This window comes from Spinacia oleracea, chromosome 6 (genome assembly GCF_020520425.1).
Source record: "Spinacia oleracea cultivar Varoflay chromosome 6, BTI_SOV_V1, whole genome shotgun sequence".
Classification (NCBI taxonomy): domain Eukaryota; kingdom Viridiplantae; phylum Streptophyta; class Magnoliopsida; order Caryophyllales; family Amaranthaceae; genus Spinacia; species Spinacia oleracea.
In genome coordinates this window covers 126,381,645-126,404,568 of record NC_079492.1, presented here as the reverse complement: position 1 = coordinate 126,404,568, position 22,924 = coordinate 126,381,645, and the positions used below count along the sequence as shown (strand labels likewise).

Here is a 22,924-nt window from a genome sequence, read left to right as displayed (position 1 = left end):
ACCTTCCTTGGAGTCAAATGGATTATAATTATCCTCCAATTTAATTTAAGTTCTCTTCTCTTTGATTTTTCAACTCTTCCCTTGAGTCACTGCAATTGGATTTTGTTTTGTCATATCAACCATCACTATTAGAAAAAACCCCTGTTGCAGCCCCCTTGTTGCAGCGTACATGTATTAATACGCTTCAACAACCAGTAGGTCAACGCGGGTCAAACCCTGTAGACCACCAACTTTTCCAACTTTTCCTCTTGGCTTTCACAATTTTCCTCCATAGTAATTTCTAGACCACCACATATAGCTCTAACAGTCATAGGAGATGCCAACATAGAGTTGAAATATTTAATACATTTTGAAGGAAATAGTGCCCTTGGTCCAAGTATGCATATAATATTAAGCCTAATAAATGCGGTTCAGTATTAATTAACAAGTTAATAATTCAGTGAGATCAAGTGAGCTGAATGTCTAGCTAGAGGCCGCTTCAGTTCAAGTGGAATTAATTATATTAATCCACAGCTTACTCTTGACTGAACCCGTAGGGTCACACAAATAGTACGTAAACGGATCAAGTATTTAATGGCATTAAATACTCCATCTATGGATATTTGGAATCGACGAATCTTGGTTTCAGTGGGAGCTGAGATCGTCACAAGCAAGAAATGAATACTCCGGAAACGATGATATTGCCGGAAACGGAAATATGGATCGTATCGGAAATATAAATATTATCCAAGTCGTAGATGTTGCCGGAAACGGAAACATGGTACGTATCGGAAAATATTAATGGAAATGGAAATATTCCCGGAATCGGAAATATTGCCGGAAACGGAAATATTGTCTGAATCGGAAATATTATCGGAATCGGAAAATAATTCCGGAAACGGAAATATTAAATATTTGTTCGAAACGGAAATTAATTCCGGAATCGGAAATATTAAATGTTGTTCGTATCGGAAATGATATCCGGAATCGGGAATTTAATCGGAAGCGTATCGTACGAATTAGCATCGGACGAGGCTCGCTAGACGAAGGCCCAGCACGAAGCCAGGCCATCTCCCAGCAAGCCACACGCATCACCAATACACGCCAAGCCTCGACCAGGCCCAGCGCAAGGCCAGGCCCAGCCAAGGCCTTGGGCGCGCGCGCGGACACAGGCAGCAAGCATGGGCCGAGCGTTGTGCGCTCACCGTGGGCCGCAAGGCCTGCGCGAGTGTGCGGTGCTCGTGCGATGCTCGTGTATGTGCTATACGAATCCTAAAGCTATCAGGATTCGATATATGATTAAATTCCTAATCCTAAAAGATAAATTAATTAAATAAGAGTTCTACTAGGATTCTAATTTAATTAATTTGTATCCTAGTAGGATTCCAATTCTCTTTCCATACCCCTATAAATATGTGGCTTGGGTTCACAATTTATAACGAGTTTTGAAGTATTCAAAGTGATTTTTGAGAGCAAAAATTCAGTCACATTCTTGCCCATAATTGCCGAAAATTACAGTACCTTAAGGGCGATTCTAGTTGGTCAATCTTAAGGCGGATCCGGACGTGCTGTGGACTATCTACGGAGGGACGACACTTGGAGTCCTAAAGACTTGTTCTTGTTCGGTTCGGGCGCAGCTAGGGAGGGCACGCTACAAAGTGTATGCAACTAAATTATGCTATATGATTATGTGTAAATAATATGTTTCCTGGCTTTATGGTTTTTCCGCATGATTTATGTTTATTCATATGTATCATAACCTAACAGTGGTATCACGAGCCTCTTATTATTTTCATAATCTAAATTGCATGAACATGGTTAAATTTTACAAATTTGCAAAGAATTAAAGGGGTGATTAATTTTCGTAATTAATTGCAAATTGCGTTTATTTAATTATATGTACGCAATTTTTTAGCAGTTTCTTCGTTACTCATCTAAATTGAGTGATTTTTGTGTCAATTCCGCATGTAAAATGCATTCGAAGCCTAACTATGACTTTTCGAAGGTTTTAGTTTTTCGAACGCAAAAGTTTGTAAATTTAAGATGTTAAATTAAGTATTTGAGATTCTTGTTGATAAATCTTGAGTTTTTGATTGACCTACTGTATATGTTTAACAATTATGAATGCCTAGACTTGTTAATTATACAACCTAATTTGTAATTATGATTAATTTGTTGAAATTCGAATAATTTAGAATTGATTTGATTTTCATGATTAATTAATAATTTAATTAGGTATCCATGATTAAAATCCACCATAAAAATTGTTAATTTATGTTAAATTTTTAATTTTTATGACCTAGATTTGAATCCATGTTAATCGGAAATTAATTGATTAATAAATTTTCGATTTTTCGCCCTGAAATTATGAAATTAATATGTTTTATTAATTTGTCATTAATTTTGAATTAAAAATTTTAAATTTTTATGAAAACGCTCATGAATGTTGCACGCACAAAGCAATGGAAGCTACGTGTTACCCTTAAGGGGTGTTGTATAGTGCGGGCACGCGACGACGAGCAAGGGAGCTCGTCGCCCGTGCGGTACGAATGCAGCGAGCAACCTAGCGCATGACGCGCGCACGAGGCAAGGGAGTCTGTGCGTGTGTGCTGTGTGCTATGGCGATGGGCGAAGGGCGAAGGCGTGGCACGAGGAGAGGCGCGCGCGCGAGGGCGAGAGCTGGTCGCCCAGCGATCGCTGCTCCGCGCACCAATACGCGTGGCCTCGAAGGCTTGCTTGCGCGAGCGAGCGAGCGCTCCCATCGTAGCTGTTGCGATGCATGCGGGCAAGCAGGCTGCGCGCAAGCGTGGCTTGGCTTGCTGCGTTTGCGCGTGGCTGCTGCTGCGATGTGCCACGGGTCAGCGATAGGTCGTGCACTCGACGGGGCTTGGGCGCAAGCCCAAGTGCTCGTCATGTTACGATTGTCGAGTTTTAAATTTTAACAGTTCATGTAATTTTAATTAATTTTAAAATTAATATTTTAAATTATTTTCTTGGATTTTAATTTTGAATATTATAATTATTATAAATTCTATTTATACTAATTATTTTACTAAAATTAAACCTTGAATTAATTTAAATTCATTTAATTCAACTGAAAATAAAATAAATAAATGGATTCAATTATAAATTTATTTGAGCTTTAAATTTTAATTAAATTTGTATGTTTCCAGTTAGACTAGAAATACATTTTTATGTTTAAAATTAGTAAAGCATATGAATTTATTGGTTTAAGTGGGAGCAATTTTAGTCATAAACTCTTGATTAGGTTTACAAATCCTTTAAGGTTAAACAACTTGATTAGAATTAATAAGGACTGAATAATTGGTAGATTATTGGCGCCCTTGATTAATTGCTGCAAATATTTATGTGATGCATAACGTGTTTTACTAACCAGCTATGTGGGCCATTCATGATAATGAATGGGTGAATGGTATATATTGTATATGTACTGTTTTGCATATTATGAAGTGACTAGTATGGCCCAAATAGGATAGAAAATATGGTCTGCGTACCATTAATTCGGATGTAATTGGTCTAAAGCACCAAATTTATTTTTCAATTAAAATATGTTCTGCGTACCATCAAATAGTTGTAATTAGTTTAATTATAGCTTATCCTATTTGAAGAAAATGGCGCCTCCCACGGAGATTTTCAAGACGGACTTTGAAGTTGAAGCTTCACGATGAAGTCGGGCCATACTAGATCACATTTATCTTATGCATTCTTTAAGTTATTTATTGCTTTTAAATATGTCTTAAATATGCATGAGATCGTGGCTTGATTATGTTGCATGATTAAGGATTTTAGTTCACTTAAAATCTAACCAACATAGTAAGAGCTTTAAGTTCCAAACTTAAAAATTGAGTTAAAAGGTGCCATGCCAAAATAACACTTACTTGGATATCCTTTTTTCATCGATCTTAGTAATAGTTTTCCGCCATAGCGAGGTGTTACTTATCGATACTAAAGGGGTAAGGTACACAAATAATTGTGAGTACATGTTAGTTTTGGTGAAACTCAACGATATAAGTAAAGAGTCCTTTTATATCGTGGAAAATTCGATAGGTTTTCCTAATAAGTTCTTAGATGTACCTATCAACCAAGAGTAGTTTTTAGACTATTAGCAAAAGGCTTTTGCTTACCTAAAATATTTTAGAATTGAGTCAAAATACATAATGTGCTTAATTCTTCAATGATTTTAGGGTCTTGGAATCATTTTATTCACACCTGCCGGAACAATAAAATCGAATAAAATGCTAATAACTTGTTTGAATTGCATGATTGCTTTAATTTTCAAGTTATTATTCATGATAAATGTTTAGACTTTGCATGCTTCAATGTATGTTTTAATTATTATTTATAATTAAATATCTTGCACTGCGGTAAATCCTTTTAGAAAGGTAACAGTAAATTTCCTCGATTGGTAATGAATCCAAGAACGATTCTCGGAAATGAGAGAAAATGAGCAATTTAAATGTACGTTTCTTTTAGTGACTTTTATGGTTGTTTTCGAGTATCAAAATCGAATGGCGAACCGATTGGTGCTTGTGGATTCAAAATACAATGTAGTTTTGAGATCATAAAGCATTGAGTTTAAACGCTCAGCTTTACCAATGGTTAACAACCTAAAATCTTTGTCCATTTAATTCTCGAATGAGTCTAGTCCCTAGACATTCGAATAGATCGATGCTTAGAGAACTTTAGAAGCTTCTGGTAAGATCATCTAGTTGAAACAAAATATTCAACATAAATTAAATGGTAAAAACCTTGTTGGAGTGACATTGGACATGTCTAACAAAGTATAAAAGTCAACACTAAAGAATTCAATTCTTAAGACTATAAGAAAGGGTACAAGAAATAGGAAAACAAGGAACAAATGAAAGGAATTTACGATTCCGTTTCTACCTACACTAGAGGAAAAATCCTTATAAGTTGCTCATCAAAGGTTGCCCTTATTAAACAAGTGCAACCTTTAGAACAAAAAAAAATAAAAAAAAAAAATAATACGAAGTAATTAAAATCTGAAAGTTTTCCGCAAACTAGCGCAGCCTTTAACCTACCTAAGAACTTAAAAAGAAAAAAGACCAAACACTGCTCTCTCCTCCTTGCAGCCAACGTACAGCTAGGTCCTGCAACCATCTCCGTGTTGACCGGCGAAGCCACCGGCTCTCTCCTCCTCAGATGACCGGCGAAACCACACTCACACACTCCCACCCTCTCCCCTCCTTCTCAGGTGACCGAAAATTATTTTTAGATCCGTATCTTCCTATCTCTAGCTTCCCCTCTTTTCTCTTGGGGTTTCGATGTCGTCGCTTATGGGGGTTTCCTCTATCATTCGATTGGTGAGTACGGTGAATGATAACTCTCTGTCACTTTCTCTCTCAGGTACTTTCTGTTCCAATTTTTTTCTTAATTCTTACTTCAATTTTTCGCAATTTGATCAATTTTTCGGTTTTTTGATTGATGGGTTTGATTTTCGAATTGCGTTTTTGCTTGTTTTATTAATCAAATTCTTGAATGATGATAACCAAGTTCTGGTAATTTCCCTTTACTGCTTTATTTATACAGTTAATTTCAAACTTTTTTTGGTTGGAATTGAACTAATAGTTTAAATCATGTGTCGTTGCTATTGCGGTTGAAATGGTTTAGTGTATTAGAATGGAAAGCGGAAAAGTTGTGTTTTTGCATTTGGTTAATCATTCTTCTGTCATTTGCGGTTGAAAAACAGCGGTGGAATTTGCGGTGGGATCAAATTTAGCTCTTTTCATGATAGGGAAAGTTGAGGATCTCTGAAATTTGAATATTGTATGAATAATTCAATAATAGGAAGAATGCTTAGATAAGAAACTACCCGAAGTCTATTACTGAATTTAATGAAAGGTTAAAGGCATAAGAATACCATTCACGCACATTCTTCATATTTCCACTGAATTGTATATATGCTCTATCAGATTTGTTAAAATTATGGCCCCTTTATTTTATCGGGATGTTTGACCTTGAGTGTGGCATATGATTCAAGTATCTGGCTTACATATTATGATTATATTTTAATGTAATATGTTATTTATTGTTTTCATTTGCAAATTTTATATTTTGCAGAGACTAAGTTTTTGTTCAACATATATGTGATAGTTATTGGATGTTCAACAATCTTCTGGAAGTGAAGGAAAAAGAATTGGTAGAGGCTAAACTAGAAATTCAGCACTTAATATCTGAACAGAAGTCTCTCATGCTCATCCTGCAAGAGAGAGACTTGGAGCTCAATACTGCGAAGAAGAGATTGGAGGAAGTGAATGCAGAGGTAGCAGAGCTAAAATTGCTCCTGAATAGAAAGGAAGATCAGCTTATCCTGGCCACTGGCATGCTTAAAGAAAAAGACTATTTTGCGGAGGCAATGCAGCATGAGTTAGATGATGCAAGACTAAAGGCTTCTGAAGCTGAATCTGTTGTTGGAAGAATTGTTGATCTGACTAAGGAATTGGTAATCTCTACAAAGGAGGGAAGTCTCTACACAACAAGTGACTTTGAAAAGTTTCCTTCTCAATTCTTAGGAAAACCTGCTGAGGATTATAGGTCACAGAAAATACAGTTGGAGGCTGAACTTGAATTGACAAAAGAGAATATTAAGGCGAAGGAGATGGAACTTCTGGCTTCACAAAGGAAACTTGCAATCAAAGATGAGGAGCTGGAAATGGTACTTGAAAGATTAGAAGAAGCGCATCCTTTAACCTAGGAACTAAAAAAAAAAAATTGCACACTTACTGCTCACATCTCTCAGCTCCCTGCAAACCATCTCCTTGCACAGGTGACCGGCGAAGCCACCGGCTCTCTCCTCCTTTTCGTGTTCTTCGCCTTAATTTAGTGTTGATTTTCGTTAATTTTTCTTAATATTTTCTATTCAATTGATATGAAAGTCTCGGACTTTTTGTTGTTGGGTTTTAGTTCTGCAAAAATGTCCCGTGTAGACGTGGAAACTTGGATCCACGGGTGACTGAGCGAGAGCTTGAAGAAGAGTTTTGTGTTTTCGGAGTTATTCGAAGGTCAGGCTTCCTCAATTGAATCTTTGTTTGAAATTGGATTCTCAATTTGTGCTGGTTTCTTCCGTTTTCTGGTTACTTCCGTTTTGATGATAACTATGCAATTTAGTTTCTGGGTATTTTGTCATTTGGTGTTGTTTTGGGTGAAATTGCATTTTGTTGGCATATTGGATTATTTGATTAGGGATTTAGGGCTATTTAAATTCATTAATGTTGTTAGAAACAGTCTTTGATAGTTAACAACCTTGATAGTTAGTCTTTGATAGATTGGTTTATGCTGAACTATTATTCTTTGACGGAATATATTGTTTAGACTGCAGCAGTTAGTTGTGAGATTGTAGTGCAACAGGTAGTTGTAAGCTTGTAGTTGCAGACTTGCAGTTGCAGTAGTTAATACTGAATAGTGATTGACTTGAGCAGTTGGATGAACAGAAGTAATGTTGAAATTTGAATGTTGGTTCTTTGGAATTCAGAATGTTATTATCATGTTTGCTTAGCTTAATTGTTTAGTTTTCAGTGATTTATTACAGAAATTGTTAAAAGTCAAAACTTACAAATTCTCCGAGTGATACTACATTGCTACCTAGTACCTCGTCAAGGGAGAGGGAGGTGGGGGGGGTGACAGGAACTGAATCGGTTGGTAGCAACACTAGCAAGTGTCCATTAAGGCATTAACAGAAGATCATTGAATGTTGTCCTTAATTAGACTTTAAGTTACGTTGGAAATTAAAGATATACAATCTCATTACTTCCTGTTGCAATTCTGTAATAATAAGCATCTTTACTTAGCTAACAGACTTTTATCATTCCTTAAAACTAGTACCAGTATGTCTGCAGTTCAAGTTTCAAATAACAACAAGCGGGTCTGTGAAGTAAGTTCCGATAGGATCAGCAAATTGCAAATTGCCAACAAGTTCCGATAGAACTTGTAGTTGCATCAGTTAGTTGTAGTTGTTGGTTGGTAGTTGTAGCAGGTAGGTGTTTTAGATGTCAAAGTTTGGGTGACATTGTGATGGTCATTTGTAACACAATGTCATAGGTTTGACATTCTTAAACATTATCTTCTACTTCGATGATGATTAATGAAATACAACAGTAAATCAGTTATTATTATCTAAACCTTTCGTTACCGATTATCTAATTAGCCTCTCAAAAAATGATGTTATAAAGAGGCAGTGTCCACTGCCTGCAGGACTTACAGTAGCATGACTTGTAGACTTACAGTAGCATGACTTGTAGAACACAGTAATCAAATTATTCCCACATAGTATTGGCAAACAGATCCTTGAACAAAAGAGATTTATATGTAAGCAGAAGTTTACAAATTTACATATAAGCAGAAGTTTACAAATTTACTAAAAAAAAGTGCAGTGGCTTTATGCTTCATTTCTTCCTACGTATAATTAGTTGACTTACTTCATTTCTTCCTATGTTCAGAGGTGTTAGAGGAAATGCAAGAGGCCAAATAGAAATAATAGTTTGGGTCTTTTAAAAGAGCTGACTTAATTATATGCTTTACATTGTTTTTTTTCTTTTTTTAAAAAAAATTTCTGCTATGATTAAAGGTGAGTTAAAGGTGAGTTAAAGGTTAGTTAAGTTGTCGGAAAGTGAATTTAAAAAATGAGCCTTTTTAGAAGTTCTTTGGATATACCAGTTTGATAGAATTATGAAATGATTGATGCTACTATGCTAATAATGGCAGGGGGATCATGTGGCACTTTTGTCTGCATTTGCAGAAATGGGACTTAAGTTGCGCATGGATTTGCCTGAGCAGGCAATGGAGGTGGCAACGGTCTTCTTTCGTAACTCAACTCCTGCAAGCGAAGCTGCTGTGAGTATCGGATTTGGTGTCAAGGTTTCTGGTTTACTTTTCTAATCTTCTTTTACTAAAGCCGAGTTCTCTGTACAGGAAACTTTAAAAAAGTTCTCAGAAGAAAGAGAAAAAAAATTGAAGGCCTTACAAGAAAAGATGCAGCTTGGAGAAAAAGAAGCTAAACGATTTAGTCCTGTAAGTTTGGTCTAAGTTTTTACTGAATGGTACTGCTCTATGACTCTTGTCACACATGTATGTAAACATTGTAATGGCTGTTTCTAGGTTGATGCCTTCCCTGGAGATATAGTGATATTTACACGTGTGCTTAATCTTTTAAGAGGTCAGTGCGTAAATGCCTTAACTAGATAATTTTTGTCATTAAGATTTTTGTTTAAATAACGTCTTGAGAATAACATACGTGGGTTTCTGTGATATTAATTAAACATTTGACTTCAAATTAGGTCTTTCTGCCACAATGGATGTCCGCATTGTCTACTTTGATATCATGAGACCATTTGTCGAGTCTGCTTTGGGAGGGTGTGTTAGTCTCAACAGAATGTGGATGTTTTTATTAAGTTCATTTTAGTCTGATATAGATTTATTTACCTGTCAGAATCATTAATATGGGACCAGCAACAAATACGCAATGGCTCTGTGACACTCCTGTTCTTTCAGAAAGCTGCGGAAGCTCTTGATTGATCAGGGAAATTCTGGAAAGATACTGGGAGTTCATGTATGTTGTTTATGCATATGATGCTTCTGCAATGTGCAACTAAGGAATAACCACTGTAAATGCAACTAAGGATATAATCAATGTATCTAATAAATCCCTACCTCAATAATCAAACGATAAAGCTATAGAAAAAAAAAGATGAGCCTTTTAGTTGCTAATAACCATTCTTGAGTATTAATGAGTTCTGTAATATGCAATGAAACCTAGGCTCATGGAATCATGCACTATTAAAGACATTAGAACGACATCCTAAAGTTACTAACAACCAGATGAACTTATTTCCAGTGGATAAATCATGTCCTTATGGAGATTCTCACAACCATCTAAATCCAACTCGTGTTGATGATAAAGACATTAGGTTTAATCAATACTAAGTTACATTTAACCTTGCATCAATAAGCTAAAGCAATAAGATTTAGTTAGTGAAGGTGTTACTACGTGCTTTCAGTTTTGTGCTAATGTTGGTTCCATTTGCTCTCCTTTAATAAAGTTGGTTGGTAATATTTCAACTTGCAGTTTGTGTCAAGGGCATTCGGTTGAGAGGACATGCAACATGATAAAAGATGCGAGGCTCTGCTGTGAACCAGGTCAAAAGCCTACAGGCAGTTCAGGAGTGGCACCTGATGCAATGTAAGCTTTTTCACTTTTTGCCAGTAATCGCAGTGTAAATTAGCAGCAGATCTGATCAGCTTCTGATCTGATCAGCAGCAGATCAGATCAAAAGCTGATCAGATCAACAGCAGATCATCAGCTGATCTGAGCAGTCTCTGATCTGATCCGCTACTGATCTGCTGCTGTTGATCTGATGCTGATCAGATCAGCAGTAATAGATCAGCAACTGATCTGATCAAAACATCGAATGCTAGTTATGATGATTTATGTGATTGTAGAATTAACATCGAATACCGTTACTGTTATTGCCTTTGCCTAAATCTAAGGATAAGTTAGCATATTACAAGTAAAGTTCTTAATACTAAAAACAATTTACAAGTTACGTATTTAAAAGAACAACACTTCAACGGGACCGGCTCGGGTTTCTGGGAGGTTCTGGTCCCAACCTACTTATTAATGATGGTGACCGAATTATGCATCTTCCATACTTCTATTGAATTGTGTTTCAGAAAACTAACAGCCTAACAGATCACCACCCCCAAAACAAGAAATCAAAAGGAAACCATCTGTCACTGACATGAAGTTAATTCTTTCTTTTCAACGTAATTACACTCATGCTTTCTGTCAAGTGTAGCATTGAACTTTATAAAAGTACCTTGTCATGCATTGTCTTATGTGAAGTTAGGTTGGCGTGTCACTAATAGAACAATATTCTCTTGCAAGGTGTTTGATTCATTTTCCTCTTGCCTGTTAAATGTCAATGGCTGCAGGTTTCCAGTTTTGCTGATATGGAAGGCGAGGAAACATTTGATCCTTCATCTGTACAAGCTTATTCTTAGGATATTCATCTGTACAAGCTTATTTGTTAGGAGTAGAGGTAAGTCGACTACGTCTTAAAGTTTTTCTACTGCTATGCTATGCTTGCTTTTACTCTTGTCTCTATATCAAGAGAGCCCAATATCATTGTGCACTGTCAACTTTCAAGTGAATGATTGTTAGGTTATGGTTTATGAGTCACTATTATGGACCTCATACTTCTGCACTACTGCAGGTTGGATTTGATTCATTGTGGACCTCATACTTTTGCACTACTGCAGGTTGGATTTGATTCATTGTTTTTTGCAAGAATAGACTACCACGACAGGGAGAAACGCATGTCTGAGAAAAGCCTTGAAGTTTTATGGCTGGGCTCTAAGAGTCTCAAGAAGACTGATCAGGCAAACATAATACCTTTTACTTTTATTCTCATCTAATTTACTCAATAATTGCTTTTATGTGTCTGCTGGAATGCTGATTTTTTTCCTGTCTTGTAGATCTTTACTGGTGCCTTTTGGCAAGGCAACTATGAACCTCCATATGGTTTTCATTTTGAAGTTAATGATGATTCTCCAATCATCCAAGTAACATCCTATCTCTCATGTAGCTCAAAGTCTGTAAGGGAAATTCACCTGGATTTTTTTATTATTTTTTGTAATTTTCTCTTCTCATGAAGGATGACCCTACCTTGTTCGACTACAACATTAAAGGTCGAGTGAATGCCTTTTTTCTGTCAGATGAATAATCTACACTTAAAGTCTGAAACACACAAGCATTTTGTTCTGTTATTCACTATTGATACACTTGAACTTAAAAAATCTACACTTAAAGTCTGAGACACATAGCACACAGGGATCAATGTTAGATGCCATTGGTGTCGTAAACGTGTCCTGTTGTTAGTTCAAACCTCCTCTCCCCCAAGTCCCCAACTATAAAAAAAAAATAAAAAAAAAAAAAGAAGCAAGACTAACAAAATAGATGGGTTAATCTATTTTACAAGCAATATTTGAAATTAATTCCATAATTACTTTGTGGTGTTCCTGGTTCAGTTCTACTTCTAGCTTCATGCATTTATTTCTTTTTCTGTAGGCTGAGGGAGTGGTTGATAATGAGGTGCAATTACTTCTTCAGGGAGAGCTGCAAGGTATTTTTCTACTATTATGCATACTATATTTGATAATGAGGTGGGTTAGCCACTAGATTAATGGATCAAAGCAACAATCAACGCATCATTCTATTTGTCATTGTTTTTTTTTAACGCAAAACCGACGATATATATATATTAATTAATTAGGGTTTGTAGCCCTAATTCTGCCAAAAGTGTTCATGATCTAGACAAAAGTTAGATCTGTGCAAATCATCCTAAACGCACTAACTATTCTTCTGAAGCCCACAAAAAGTGAAGTTACCAAAATGCGGATGATAAGCATCGCCTATCATAGCACCATAACCGGTAAAACTGATATACTTAAGCCTTAAATCTAGAAATATATACATCCAAAAAGACGCCATGGAGTTATCTCTGTGAAAAATGCGCCACACCAAAAGGAAAGAGACCAAATTAGTTGTTGTTGACAGTATCGTTCTCCTCATCATCCTCAACTTCAACAATTTCTATGTCTTTTGGAATTGTTGAACTACCAACAACAAATGGAACAAAAGCCTTTCCTTTTCCTTTGTCTGTAGTGCTTCCCTCTTTTGCGGAATTTTTATCTTGTATCACTTGTTTAATTGTAGACACTATAGAGCCAAAAACAATTTCTGATGCTGAAGAAGTCTGAGCTATATTGTTGATCCTTGCTGCATTTTCCTTTCTTGCATTGCACATGGCCAAAACTTGATCTCGAGCATTTCTTCTCATCTCCTCTGCATATGCTGGATTTGCTTTTTCAAAATCTCCCTCATACTCCTCTTTTGCACAAGATGGAATAATGTAGTGAAGCTTATGCTGCACCATCATAATCAAAGAGTGTGCTGCCAAGGCATGAGCTACTCTGTTATAGGTCTTGGGAATGTGAGAGAAGCTAATAATCCAGCTTTCTCCCAAAAGTTGAGTAACCTCCCTAAGAACAGGACCCAACTCATGATGTGGATGGTCCTTCACTTTATCAAGCAGGAGCTTAAGGTTCAATGCATCTGTTTCCACTTCCAACTTGTCAATTAAGAAATTCTTCGCAATTTTTAGGCCCTCTCTCAAAGCATAGAGTTCAGAGGCCAAGGGAGAATGAACCCTAAACTTTGTAGAGAACCCAACAAACCAGGAACCAGTGTGCCTTCTGAAAACTCCTCCACCTCCTGCTACATTTCCTGATTTCCAGGCACCATCAATATTTAGTTTCATATATCCTTCCATAGGTGGCATCCACTGCTTCCTAATAGGAGGTAGGTTCGTTTTGATGGCTGTAATCTTACCCTGCAAAGCCAAGTTAGTAGATTTCCAGTCTATAAAGAAAGAGTTATAAAGAGAGAAAGCACTTCTCATTTTGAGATAAAAAACAGCTTTGTTTCTAGAGATCCAAATATGCCAAATAGCAACAATAAAAATAACTTTCCAAGAAGCAGAATTATGAAGATTAAAATGAATCCAATCCTTCCAACTTGAATTATAAAAGATATTATATTGGAATTTGTCAGAATTTCAAACCCTTTGAAAAATGAAGGACCACAGAACACTAGATTGGGGGCAATCCCTAAAAAGATGCAGGTGATCCTCTCTTTGTTGTTGGCATCTAGAGCAGATAGGACTAATGTTCTGAATTCTTTGGTTTAAATTTGCAGCTACTGGTAAAATTTCATGACAACAATTCCATAGGAGCATTTTGTATTTGTAAGGGCATTTGATTTTCCAAATTGTTTTCCAAGAAAAGTTAGAAGAAGAAGTGGGAGATGAATCCTGTAATTGAATATGATAAGCTGATTTAATCTCAAAATCACCAGTTTTTGAGTATTTCCATCTGATAAAATCTTCTTCATCCATATTATTTGAAAGAGGGTAAGCTAGAATGAGATTTTTAATATGAGTTGGAAGAAGATGTTGAATTTCATCAAGATGCCACTTTCCATTTCTAATGATTCTATTAACAAACCAGTGGGCTTTCAACTCTGGAATTTTAATATCCTCAAGGGTATAGAGAGGGGCTTCCCCTATCCAATGATCATACCAAATAGAAGTGTTCTTTCCATTGCCAATTCCTATCATTAAACCCTTTTGAAGAATATGATTGCCCTTTAGAATATCCCTCCATAAGGGAGATTGATTATAGTTAGGCATTGAATTAAAAAGGTACCTACAGAATTGTACCTACAGAATTTTAAATACTTTGTACTTTACTTATCTTGCCTCTTTTTTGTTGGACTTGACTCTGATTGAAATCAGAGCATGTCAATAGCTGCATGCGAGAATAGAACTCAGATCATTGATATAAACATTCCTGGAGTGTAGTGACTGAATCATTCATGAAATTGGCGTGCATAACAAACTTGAAATGAGTCTTATAATCATATAACTAATTATATAAATCATGAAAAAGGTTTAGAATGTGGATATAAGTTCGTTTGTTGGTAGTTAGGATCGAAAATGCAATTTTTGGCCATAAATGACCTATATCGACCCAAATAACCCTTAGGCGTGCACAACGAACTTGAAATGAGTCTTATAATCATATGACTAATCATATAAATCATGAAAAACGTTTAGAATATGGAAATAGGTTCTTTTGTTGGTAGTTGGGTTCGAAAATGCCATTTTTGGCCGTAAATGAACTATATCGACCCAAATGACCCATGGGCGTGCATAACGAACTTAAAATGAGTCTTATAAACATATAACTAATCATATGAATCATGAAAAACGTTTAGAATATGGAAATAGGTTCATTTGTTGGTAGTTGGGATCGAAAATGCCATTTTTGGCCATATATGACCTATATCGACCTAAATGACCCTTAGGCTTGCATAACGAACTTGAAATGACTTTCATAAAAATATAACTAATCATATGAATCATGAAAAGGGGTTAGAATGTGGAAATAGGTTCGTTTTTTGGTAGTTGGTATCGAAAATGACATTTTTGGCCATAAATGGCCTATATCGACCCAAATGACCCTTAGGCTTACATAAGGAATTTGAAATGAGTTTCATAAACATATAACTAATCATATGAATCATGATAAAGGGTTAGAATGTGGAAATAGGTTCATTTGTTTGTAGTTGGGATCGAAAATGTCATTTTTGGCCATAAATGACCTATATCGACCCAAATGACCCATAGGCGTGCATAACGAACTTAAAATGAGTCTTATAAACATATAACTAATCATATGAATCATGAAAAAGATTTAGAAAGTGGAAGTAGGTTCGTTTGTTGATAGTTGGGATCGAAAATGCCATATTTGACCATAAATGACCTATATCGACCCCAATGACCCTTAGGCGTGCAAAACGAACTTGAAATGAGTCTTATAAACATATAACTAATCATATTAATCATGAAAAAGGGTTGGAATGTGGAAAGAGGTTCGTTTGTTGGTAGTTGGGATCGAAAATTTCATTTTTGGCCATAAATGACCTATATTGACTTAAATGACCCATAGGCGTGCAATACGAACTTAAAATGTGTCTTGTAAACATATAACTAATCATATGAATCATGTAAAACGTTTAGAATATGGAAATAGGTTCGTTTGTTGGTAGTTGGGATTGAAAATGCCATTTTTGGCCATAAATGACCTATATCGACCCAAATGACCCTTAGGCTTGCATAACGAACTTGAAATGAGTTTCATAAACATATAAATAATCATATGAATCATGAAAAAGGGTTAGAATGTGGAAATAGGTTCGTTTGTTGGTAGTTGGGATCGAAAACGCCATTTTTGGCCATAAATGACCTATATCAACCCAAATGACCCATAGGCGTGCATAACGAACTTGAAATGAGTCTTATAAACACATAACTAATCATATGAATCATGACAAAGATTTAGAAAGTGTTCTTAGATTCATTTGTTGATATTTGGGATCAAAAATGCCATTTTTGGCCAAATATGATCTATATTGAGCTAAATGAGCCTTAGATGTGCATAAAGAACTTGAAATGAATCTTAGTACACTCAGAAAGTTATTTTCGCGACCCATATAATTTATGTTTTCGCATATGAAACTTAATTTAATTTATTGGTTTGCATATACGTTGTTCTTTTAAAGGTTCTCAAAAGTCCAAGGGAGGGGCCCTTCACCAAAGAGGAGTTGGATGAAATTCGAGACAAGTGGGCTACTTACTTCAACGATTGTGAATTAGCCTCAGTGTAATAATTAGAGCAACGATTGTAGTTATCCGTGACTCTTACATTATTTTGTTATTTATCGATTTAATTCATTACATTTGAATTAATTCGGAAATATTATCGGAAATTTGAAATTTATATCATTTTTGAGGAATGTCAAGATGATGTTTGGTGAAACACTATTCTATAAATTATAATGCAGAATTTTATATTGCAAAATACCAGGAATTATATTGCATATTTTTTTTTAAAAAAAAAAATACTCAAAAGTTTCCCTTGTTTGCAACAAGAGCAACTTATGTGAATCTTATAAGTTGCCCTTGTTTCAAACAAGAGCAACTTATGTGAAGCTTATAAGTTGCCCTTGTATGCAACAAGGGCAACTTATAAGTTTCACATAAGTTGCCCTTGTTGCAAAAAAGGGCAACTTATAAGATTATAAGTTGCCCTTGTTAAGGGCAACCTTTGATAATTTCACAAAAGTGACCCCCCCATATGTTGCCCTTACAATTGGCAACTTATAAGCCTATTTTAAGGGCAACTTATGATGTTTTTTCCTCTAGTGCTATAAGTTTATGTTTAAAGAGAAGTGACCTAGCAATCAAACTTCCTTGGTATCATATACCGCTTGAGGTTCTTACTTCGGTAATAACTCAAACAATGGAAGCTAGGCTACACTAATGGCCTACAAGTGGGAAATGAAGCATGGAAATGCTACATTAGTTGTAGGGTCATCTAGTTTGTTTTAAGTCCTTTCAAAGGCTGGAACTTAATGGCTATTTTTTTCCATAATCAGCATACCTAAATTTCAGTTTCAAACACAGAAAGACTCACATTCAGAAGAACAAAAACAATGCTTGTTTGTTTGTTTATTTGAATGAAATGGTCATTTACGGGTTGAGTCAATATGCTTGATTGAAAAACAAACAACTCCTTGACAATAAAACTTTACTAGGTTCAAATCAACCTCTTGATTTGAGTTCCACAAACCTTTAGCATTGTTACTTAGACCATATCAACAAGTAAACATTCAAAAGCTCTATTTTGATGGACTTTTGAAAGTTGATTGATTTCTAGATCATTCAAGACGAGCTAGTCTTACTTGTTGAAAGTAACAAAGGATATGGACTATTGTTAGAACGCCTAGACAATAGAGTTCAAAGCTAAAGAAAAATTTTATGACTTTATTATTTCACATAGATTTGAGTGAATATAGGTTTATTTACTCAATGTGATATAAGTTTGAATCCGTTTGGCTAGTTCAAAGATTCAGAAGTATAAAATCCACTTGGCAAGGAATCATAAAGATCTAGGTCAGATCATGTTGATGATTACTTAAGTCAAGAATGATCATCAATGATTGTGTGTTGTAAATTCACGATCTAGCTCCATAAGATATGGCATATCTACGTTGGAATAATCGAAGTCAATTAGTACTTGATTCTATCAATGATGAATCATAAAGACTTTTCCTATAATTTCTAAAACAAAATGCTCAACTACCACCAAACTAAACCAAATTCGTCAAAGCTATTGAAAAGTAATTTCAGAATATCTTTTCATAAATATATATCTAAAGAGTTGCTAAACTCAGTGGGAGCTTAGTGTTTGTTATTCAACAAACTAAGGCCCATGTCTAGATATATGTTTCATTGTGATTTATTCAAATGAGACACAAGGGTATTGTTTCTACTACGAATTTTTGAGAACATAATGTTTGTTTGCTCGAAATAATGTCCTTTTGGAGATTCGTTTCCAAAATGACAAGTGGGGGAAAATAGACCTCGAAAGTCTTCGAGGCGAACAACAAACATAAACGGACATTCCGGAGGCCTTTCAAAGTTCTTTAGAAAATCCGAACACGTATTCTTTCAGGACTTTAGAAGTGGCTTTTAAAGAATAGACATCTCTTAGAAGACTTTACAAGTGCTTCAAGGAGAACAGAATATTCAAAGGACTTTCAAGTGGCTATTGATATTCTATTGTTTGATGTTCTATACCCAAGTAGGCATAGAGTTCAAGTCACTGAAACTATGAGATTCTTCTATTGGATAGTGAAGAAACATGGAGTTCAGGTCACTGAAGCTATGCGATTCTTCTATTAGATAGTGAAGAAACCTACAACTTGCAGTCAAACTATTATCATGTAGATTAATAAGTTTGTGACCTGTAAGAAAGCTATGAAGAAACCCAGATTCCCTAAAATTTTTAGAAGCCATATATAGACTCAAATGTTTTAAATGGTTAGAGGCCATAAAACATACTCAATGTTTTGATGACAAAATTGAAATTTTGTTGATTTGCAAGAATAGTTTCACACCTATTGGTTGCAAGTTTGTTTTAAGGATAAAAACCATCAAACATGAAATTGTGTTCACACACAAAGCTAGATTAGTTGCTAAAGGTTACAAGAAAATTCACGGTGTGGATTGTGTTGAAACCTCATGCAAATATCGTAATGCTTAAGTCTATAATTCAAGCAATGATTGCAAATTAATACATATGGCAATTGGATGACAAAACGTATTCCTCAATCAAATGTTGGAAGAAAACTATGTACATGGCATGTCATAGGATTTGTGGATCCAAATAATGCTTGAAAAGGAATGCTAGCTTATGAAATCTAAGTACAGATTTAAGCAAGCAATTGGGAATTTGAACTGTATTTTAGTGAAGCTAATAAGCATTTTAGTTTCATAAAATGTACATGATTCTTATAGATGTATAAGAAGTTTAGTGGGAGTACATAAAAACTTAATTGGTCCTATGTGTATCACACACATATCTCTCTATTGTGAACTAACATTCAAATGCTAATGACTTAGATTTGAAATTATTCATCAATGATGGACCATGGCAAAACTTAGTACATACTGGGTATTAAGATCTATTTACAAAGATCTTATATTAATGTTTTGGATTAAGTAATGGCATTTACTAAATCAAACACGAAAGACTCCATTGGAGATATTCGACCCATGTGAATAAATCTAAGTAAAGAATGTTTGAACTATGTATAAGCATTTACTAAGTTAAACATCAAAGGATCTGTAATCCCCCGTAAATTTATAAATTTTATCAATATATTTTAACGTATATTATTTATATTTTAATAGAATTTACGAATTTTAATAATAAATATATAATTAACGTATATTTATTTTAGTTAATTACATTTTTAAATTCTTTAACGATTTAGGAAATCAAAATAATTTTAGAACTTTACATTGAAACGAATTCGTTTTACGAAAACATGTTCGATTGAAATTAGAAATTTGGATTCTAACAACTTAAATCCTACTCCTAGCCCAAGTGGGAAAAGCCCAAACCAAAAATAAACAAAAACCCAAACCAATACTCCCTTTCTCTTTTCAAATTCACGTGGAAACAAGGCAAACCAAAACCCTTCCATCCTCCTTCAAAATCACGTACATCATCAAACACCCTCCTCACTGCCGTTCCTCTCTCCCGTCTTCACTTTCGTTGCTGCAGCCTCCCTCGCCGTCGGACCACCATCACGCCACTGGTAAGGTTTCGACCTCCTCCTCTTCTCCTTCTCCCTTATTTCTTTCTCTGTTGTTTCATCCCTCCTCCTCACTCGCAGTTTCATTCGCAGCAACCACCACCGCGCCACCAGCCGCGCCCATAACGATTGTTCGCCGCCGGTAAAGCACCTCCTTCCTCTCACCTCTTGCTTCGTTCTCCCCTTTCGTTGCCCTCCTTAATTGTTTTCTTGCACAGCACCACCAACAACCATCGCGCGGACGCTGACACCCTCCGCCGTACTCCTCCGACCAGCGTCGCCGCCCACTGTTGCCGCGCCGCCCTGCCTGCCGGCCAGCAGCTCCCCTCTCCTCTCTTTTTTTGGTTAATTCTTTACCCTTTTATTTAATTAATGTAATATTTATGTTTTAATCATTTAATTAAGGTTTTCATGATTTAAATTATTAGTTTTGATAATTTATATTTAGAATTCAGATTATATATTATAAACTAATTTATTTTCAGTTTGTTAATAATATTTAAGTTAGATTTTCAATTATGTTTACAAATTAAATTAATGTTTTATTGGATTAAATTTATAGTTTTATGGTTTAACTATAAATTTCAGATTTTATGTTTTATATAATTAAATTATTAATATTCGGATTATGCGATTTGATTGAAATAATGGTTTTAATTATTAAAGTATGAATTTTAAGGTTTTAATGGTTGTAAATCATGGTAGGACGATTGTGGTTTATTAAATTTATTGTTTCGATGTTCTAAGAACGTAAATTGGCCTTGGTGAAGTTTTTAAATGAGTTCATATTGCTGAAAATTTAAAGTACGATGTTTGCAAAGAGTTTTCAACGAATTTCAATCACTAATTCAATAATTATGATTCTAGGAAATCAAATATTCAAGTTTTGATATTGGGGAAGGTTCTAAATATGTTTAGGATGTATTTAGAATGCTTTATTATAGTCGTGAATGATTAGAAATTGATTGGGAATATGTGTTGGTTGTTTTAGGCGGAGAATTCTCTTTAGGCGACCTTTGAAAGTGTTAAAGTGACGTATTAGTTTGTTTACACAAGGTACGTACATACCTGTGTGCTTGGAATGTGTGCTAATTGTTGAAACCATGTTGAATTTGTTGTTGAACTTGGTGATGTTGATATTATGGACGAACTTGGTTATATGGAATGTGCATGTTTAATACTGTTGGACAAACTTATTGAACTTATTTTGCACTATGAGAACTGTAACATGTTAGTATGGATGATTGATACAAACATGTTGGTTGGGAACACTAGATTATTCTATATGTTGGTTTGGATCGATTGATTATTGTTCCCTTTTTAGCTTTTCACTACTTTATGAGGGCGGTGGACCTTGTTTAGTAAGTTGAAACTTTATACCCATATACAGGGTTGATCATGGTTAAAGGAAAGGTTGGGTAAATTGGAATGAGTCTTGATTGATGCCTTTATGATCACTTACTTAATTCCAAGATAAAAACAGTTGTGAACGAATGTGGATTGTATGCCTTATGTGATTATTGAGTCATAACAGAGTCTCAATGTGTAAATCATGTAAAGTGAAACTGAGTAGCAATAGCTTTAGACTGTGCACGTCTAAAGTGACGGACAAACAGGAGTTGGGGTTCATGGTGGTAGCCCATGGCCTTTTCTGGGACCGGATTGATCACCGTGTTCTATTTTTATTAAAACGTTCCTCGATATCGCAGGTCACTGAGGTTACGGAGTCGCGCCCGTACCTCGTCTTCCTTAGTGAAGACTTCTGGATGGACAACTCGGTCCATTGTCTATTTCAACTAAAATAATATTGATGTTATGAAAGTCTAGTCCAGTCTAGTCTAGTCAACTGTGATTTGAAAGTGAATGTGTCTTGGTTATTCTTACTTACGTTATTAGTATCATGTTAGGATTATTCGTTTAATAGAATCATGTTAGGATTATTATTGATTTAGTATGTAGTACTCAGCTTTGCTGATTACGTGCTTTTGCTTGTGCATGTTGATCATGGCTATGCCTTATTGATCCTGTGATGACCCAATCTTGGTGAGCAGTCTCTAGGGATCAATAAGCATCGTCCATTACAGGTTTGAAGGTGATGCATCATGGGGTTCGGGATTGAAGAGCTGTGTAGTTATTAAATTGTTTTGTTTTAAGTTTGATGTTGAATTTGTTTGGCCTGTTTTAAAGAGACTCGAACTTTGTTTTAATTAATTACGTTGACTTTGTTTTGTTGGTTGGTTTTAGATTTTATTCCGTAGTTGACTTATTTAAATTATTAAAGTTAGTTATTATGTTTTCCGCTGCAAAATTCTGAATAAGCCGATACGTTTTCACACGGGCGATAATGCCTTGATAATTCTCTACGTTTTATATTAAAAGGTTATTTTAGAAAAGAGGGAACTGTCGGGGTGTTACAGGATCTAGATGAGATTCTTAACCTATATTATATGTCAAAGAATTTAGCTGGATTCAGTATCTACTGAAATTAAATGAGCTAAAGTTACATGAATAGAATTCAATTGGGAATTATTCTGCAAAAGAATTTATCATGAATGATATAATATGAGGATCGCCAAAAACGTATCGTATGGATTTAGGCATGACGAACATATACCAGTCTCTATTGATCTAAGTGAAGATCAACTAGATTGAGCAAGAAAAACTTATGGTACTTGAAAAGGTACATAGGAATAGTTCTTGATTCAAGGAAATAAAGATATGCTAAATATTGATGCTACACCCATAAACACTGGCAAAGGATCAAGCAAGATTCCCTTGGAGTTAACCATTGGCAAGGACGAGCTATAGAGGATCGTGTTTTGAAAATGGCAACATGGATTGGAGACCATGGGTTGTTGCGTGGGAAATTAAATATTAATTTCTATGTTCTAAGATATAGTTGGAAAGTCTTCCGCATATCTATGAACTGCTTGGATAAGTAAATCCAAACAAAGCATCACTAGCAACCTAAACAGTTGAAGTAAAAGTACTTATTGCCTAAGAAGCAATAAAACAGAGTTGTTTATATTAATGAGTTCTTCATTGAACTTGGGTAGATCACATGTCTGTTGACTTAATAGTTCTTCATTGAAAAATGCATAGAACCACTATTTAAGTAAGAAA

General features: G+C 35.3%; 1 protein-coding gene and 2 long non-coding RNA genes across 5 annotated transcripts; all 3 read left to right on the top strand.

The window, feature by feature from the left end:
• Nucleotides 1-5,002: 5,002 nt before the first annotated feature.
• On the top strand, nt 5,003-11,400 carry LOC110801561 (uncharacterized). 3 transcript variants are annotated; one of them, XM_056830682.1, is made up of 10 exons: nt 5,006-5,367; nt 6,082-7,022; nt 8,722-8,850; nt 8,929-9,027; nt 9,115-9,172; nt 9,294-9,369; nt 9,446-9,565; nt 10,082-10,195; nt 10,948-11,054; nt 11,275-11,400. In XM_056830682.1, exons 3-7 carry the CDS (start codon nt 8,758-8,760, stop codon nt 9,525-9,527), a joined length of 408 nt encoding a protein of 135 aa, XP_056686660.1. In that variant the 5' UTR covers nt 5,006-5,367; nt 6,082-7,022; nt 8,722-8,757; the 3' UTR covers nt 9,528-9,565; nt 10,082-10,195; nt 10,948-11,054; nt 11,275-11,400. The 3 variants fall into 3 exon arrangements, with proteins under 3 accessions (XP_056686659.1, XP_056686658.1, XP_056686660.1); XM_056830681.1 differs by lacking the exons at nt 8,929-9,027; nt 9,115-9,172; nt 9,294-9,369; ... (2 more) ...; nt 10,948-11,054; nt 11,275-11,400 and having other exon boundaries at nt 5,003-5,367; nt 6,115-6,787; nt 6,925-7,022; nt 8,722-8,762; XM_056830680.1 differs by lacking the exons at nt 8,929-9,027; nt 9,115-9,172; nt 9,294-9,369; ... (2 more) ...; nt 10,948-11,054; nt 11,275-11,400 and having other exon boundaries at nt 5,005-5,367; nt 6,082-6,787; nt 6,925-7,022; nt 8,722-8,762.
• Nucleotides 11,401-11,486: 86 nt separating this feature from the next.
• Nucleotides 11,487-16,438, top strand: LOC130462455 (uncharacterized). Its single transcript, XR_008922689.1, has 3 exons — nt 11,487-11,577; nt 12,083-12,137; nt 16,199-16,438. It is a non-coding gene; the product is annotated as an uncharacterized lncRNA (long non-coding RNA).
• A 2,468-nt stretch (nt 16,439-18,906) lies between these two features.
• On the top strand, nt 18,907-22,154 carry LOC110801594 (uncharacterized). Its single transcript, XR_008924497.1, has 5 exons — nt 18,907-19,804; nt 19,895-19,943; nt 20,020-20,145; nt 20,793-20,857; nt 21,853-22,154. It is a non-coding gene; the product is annotated as an uncharacterized lncRNA (long non-coding RNA).
• The last annotated feature ends 770 nt before the right edge of the window (nt 22,155-22,924 follow it).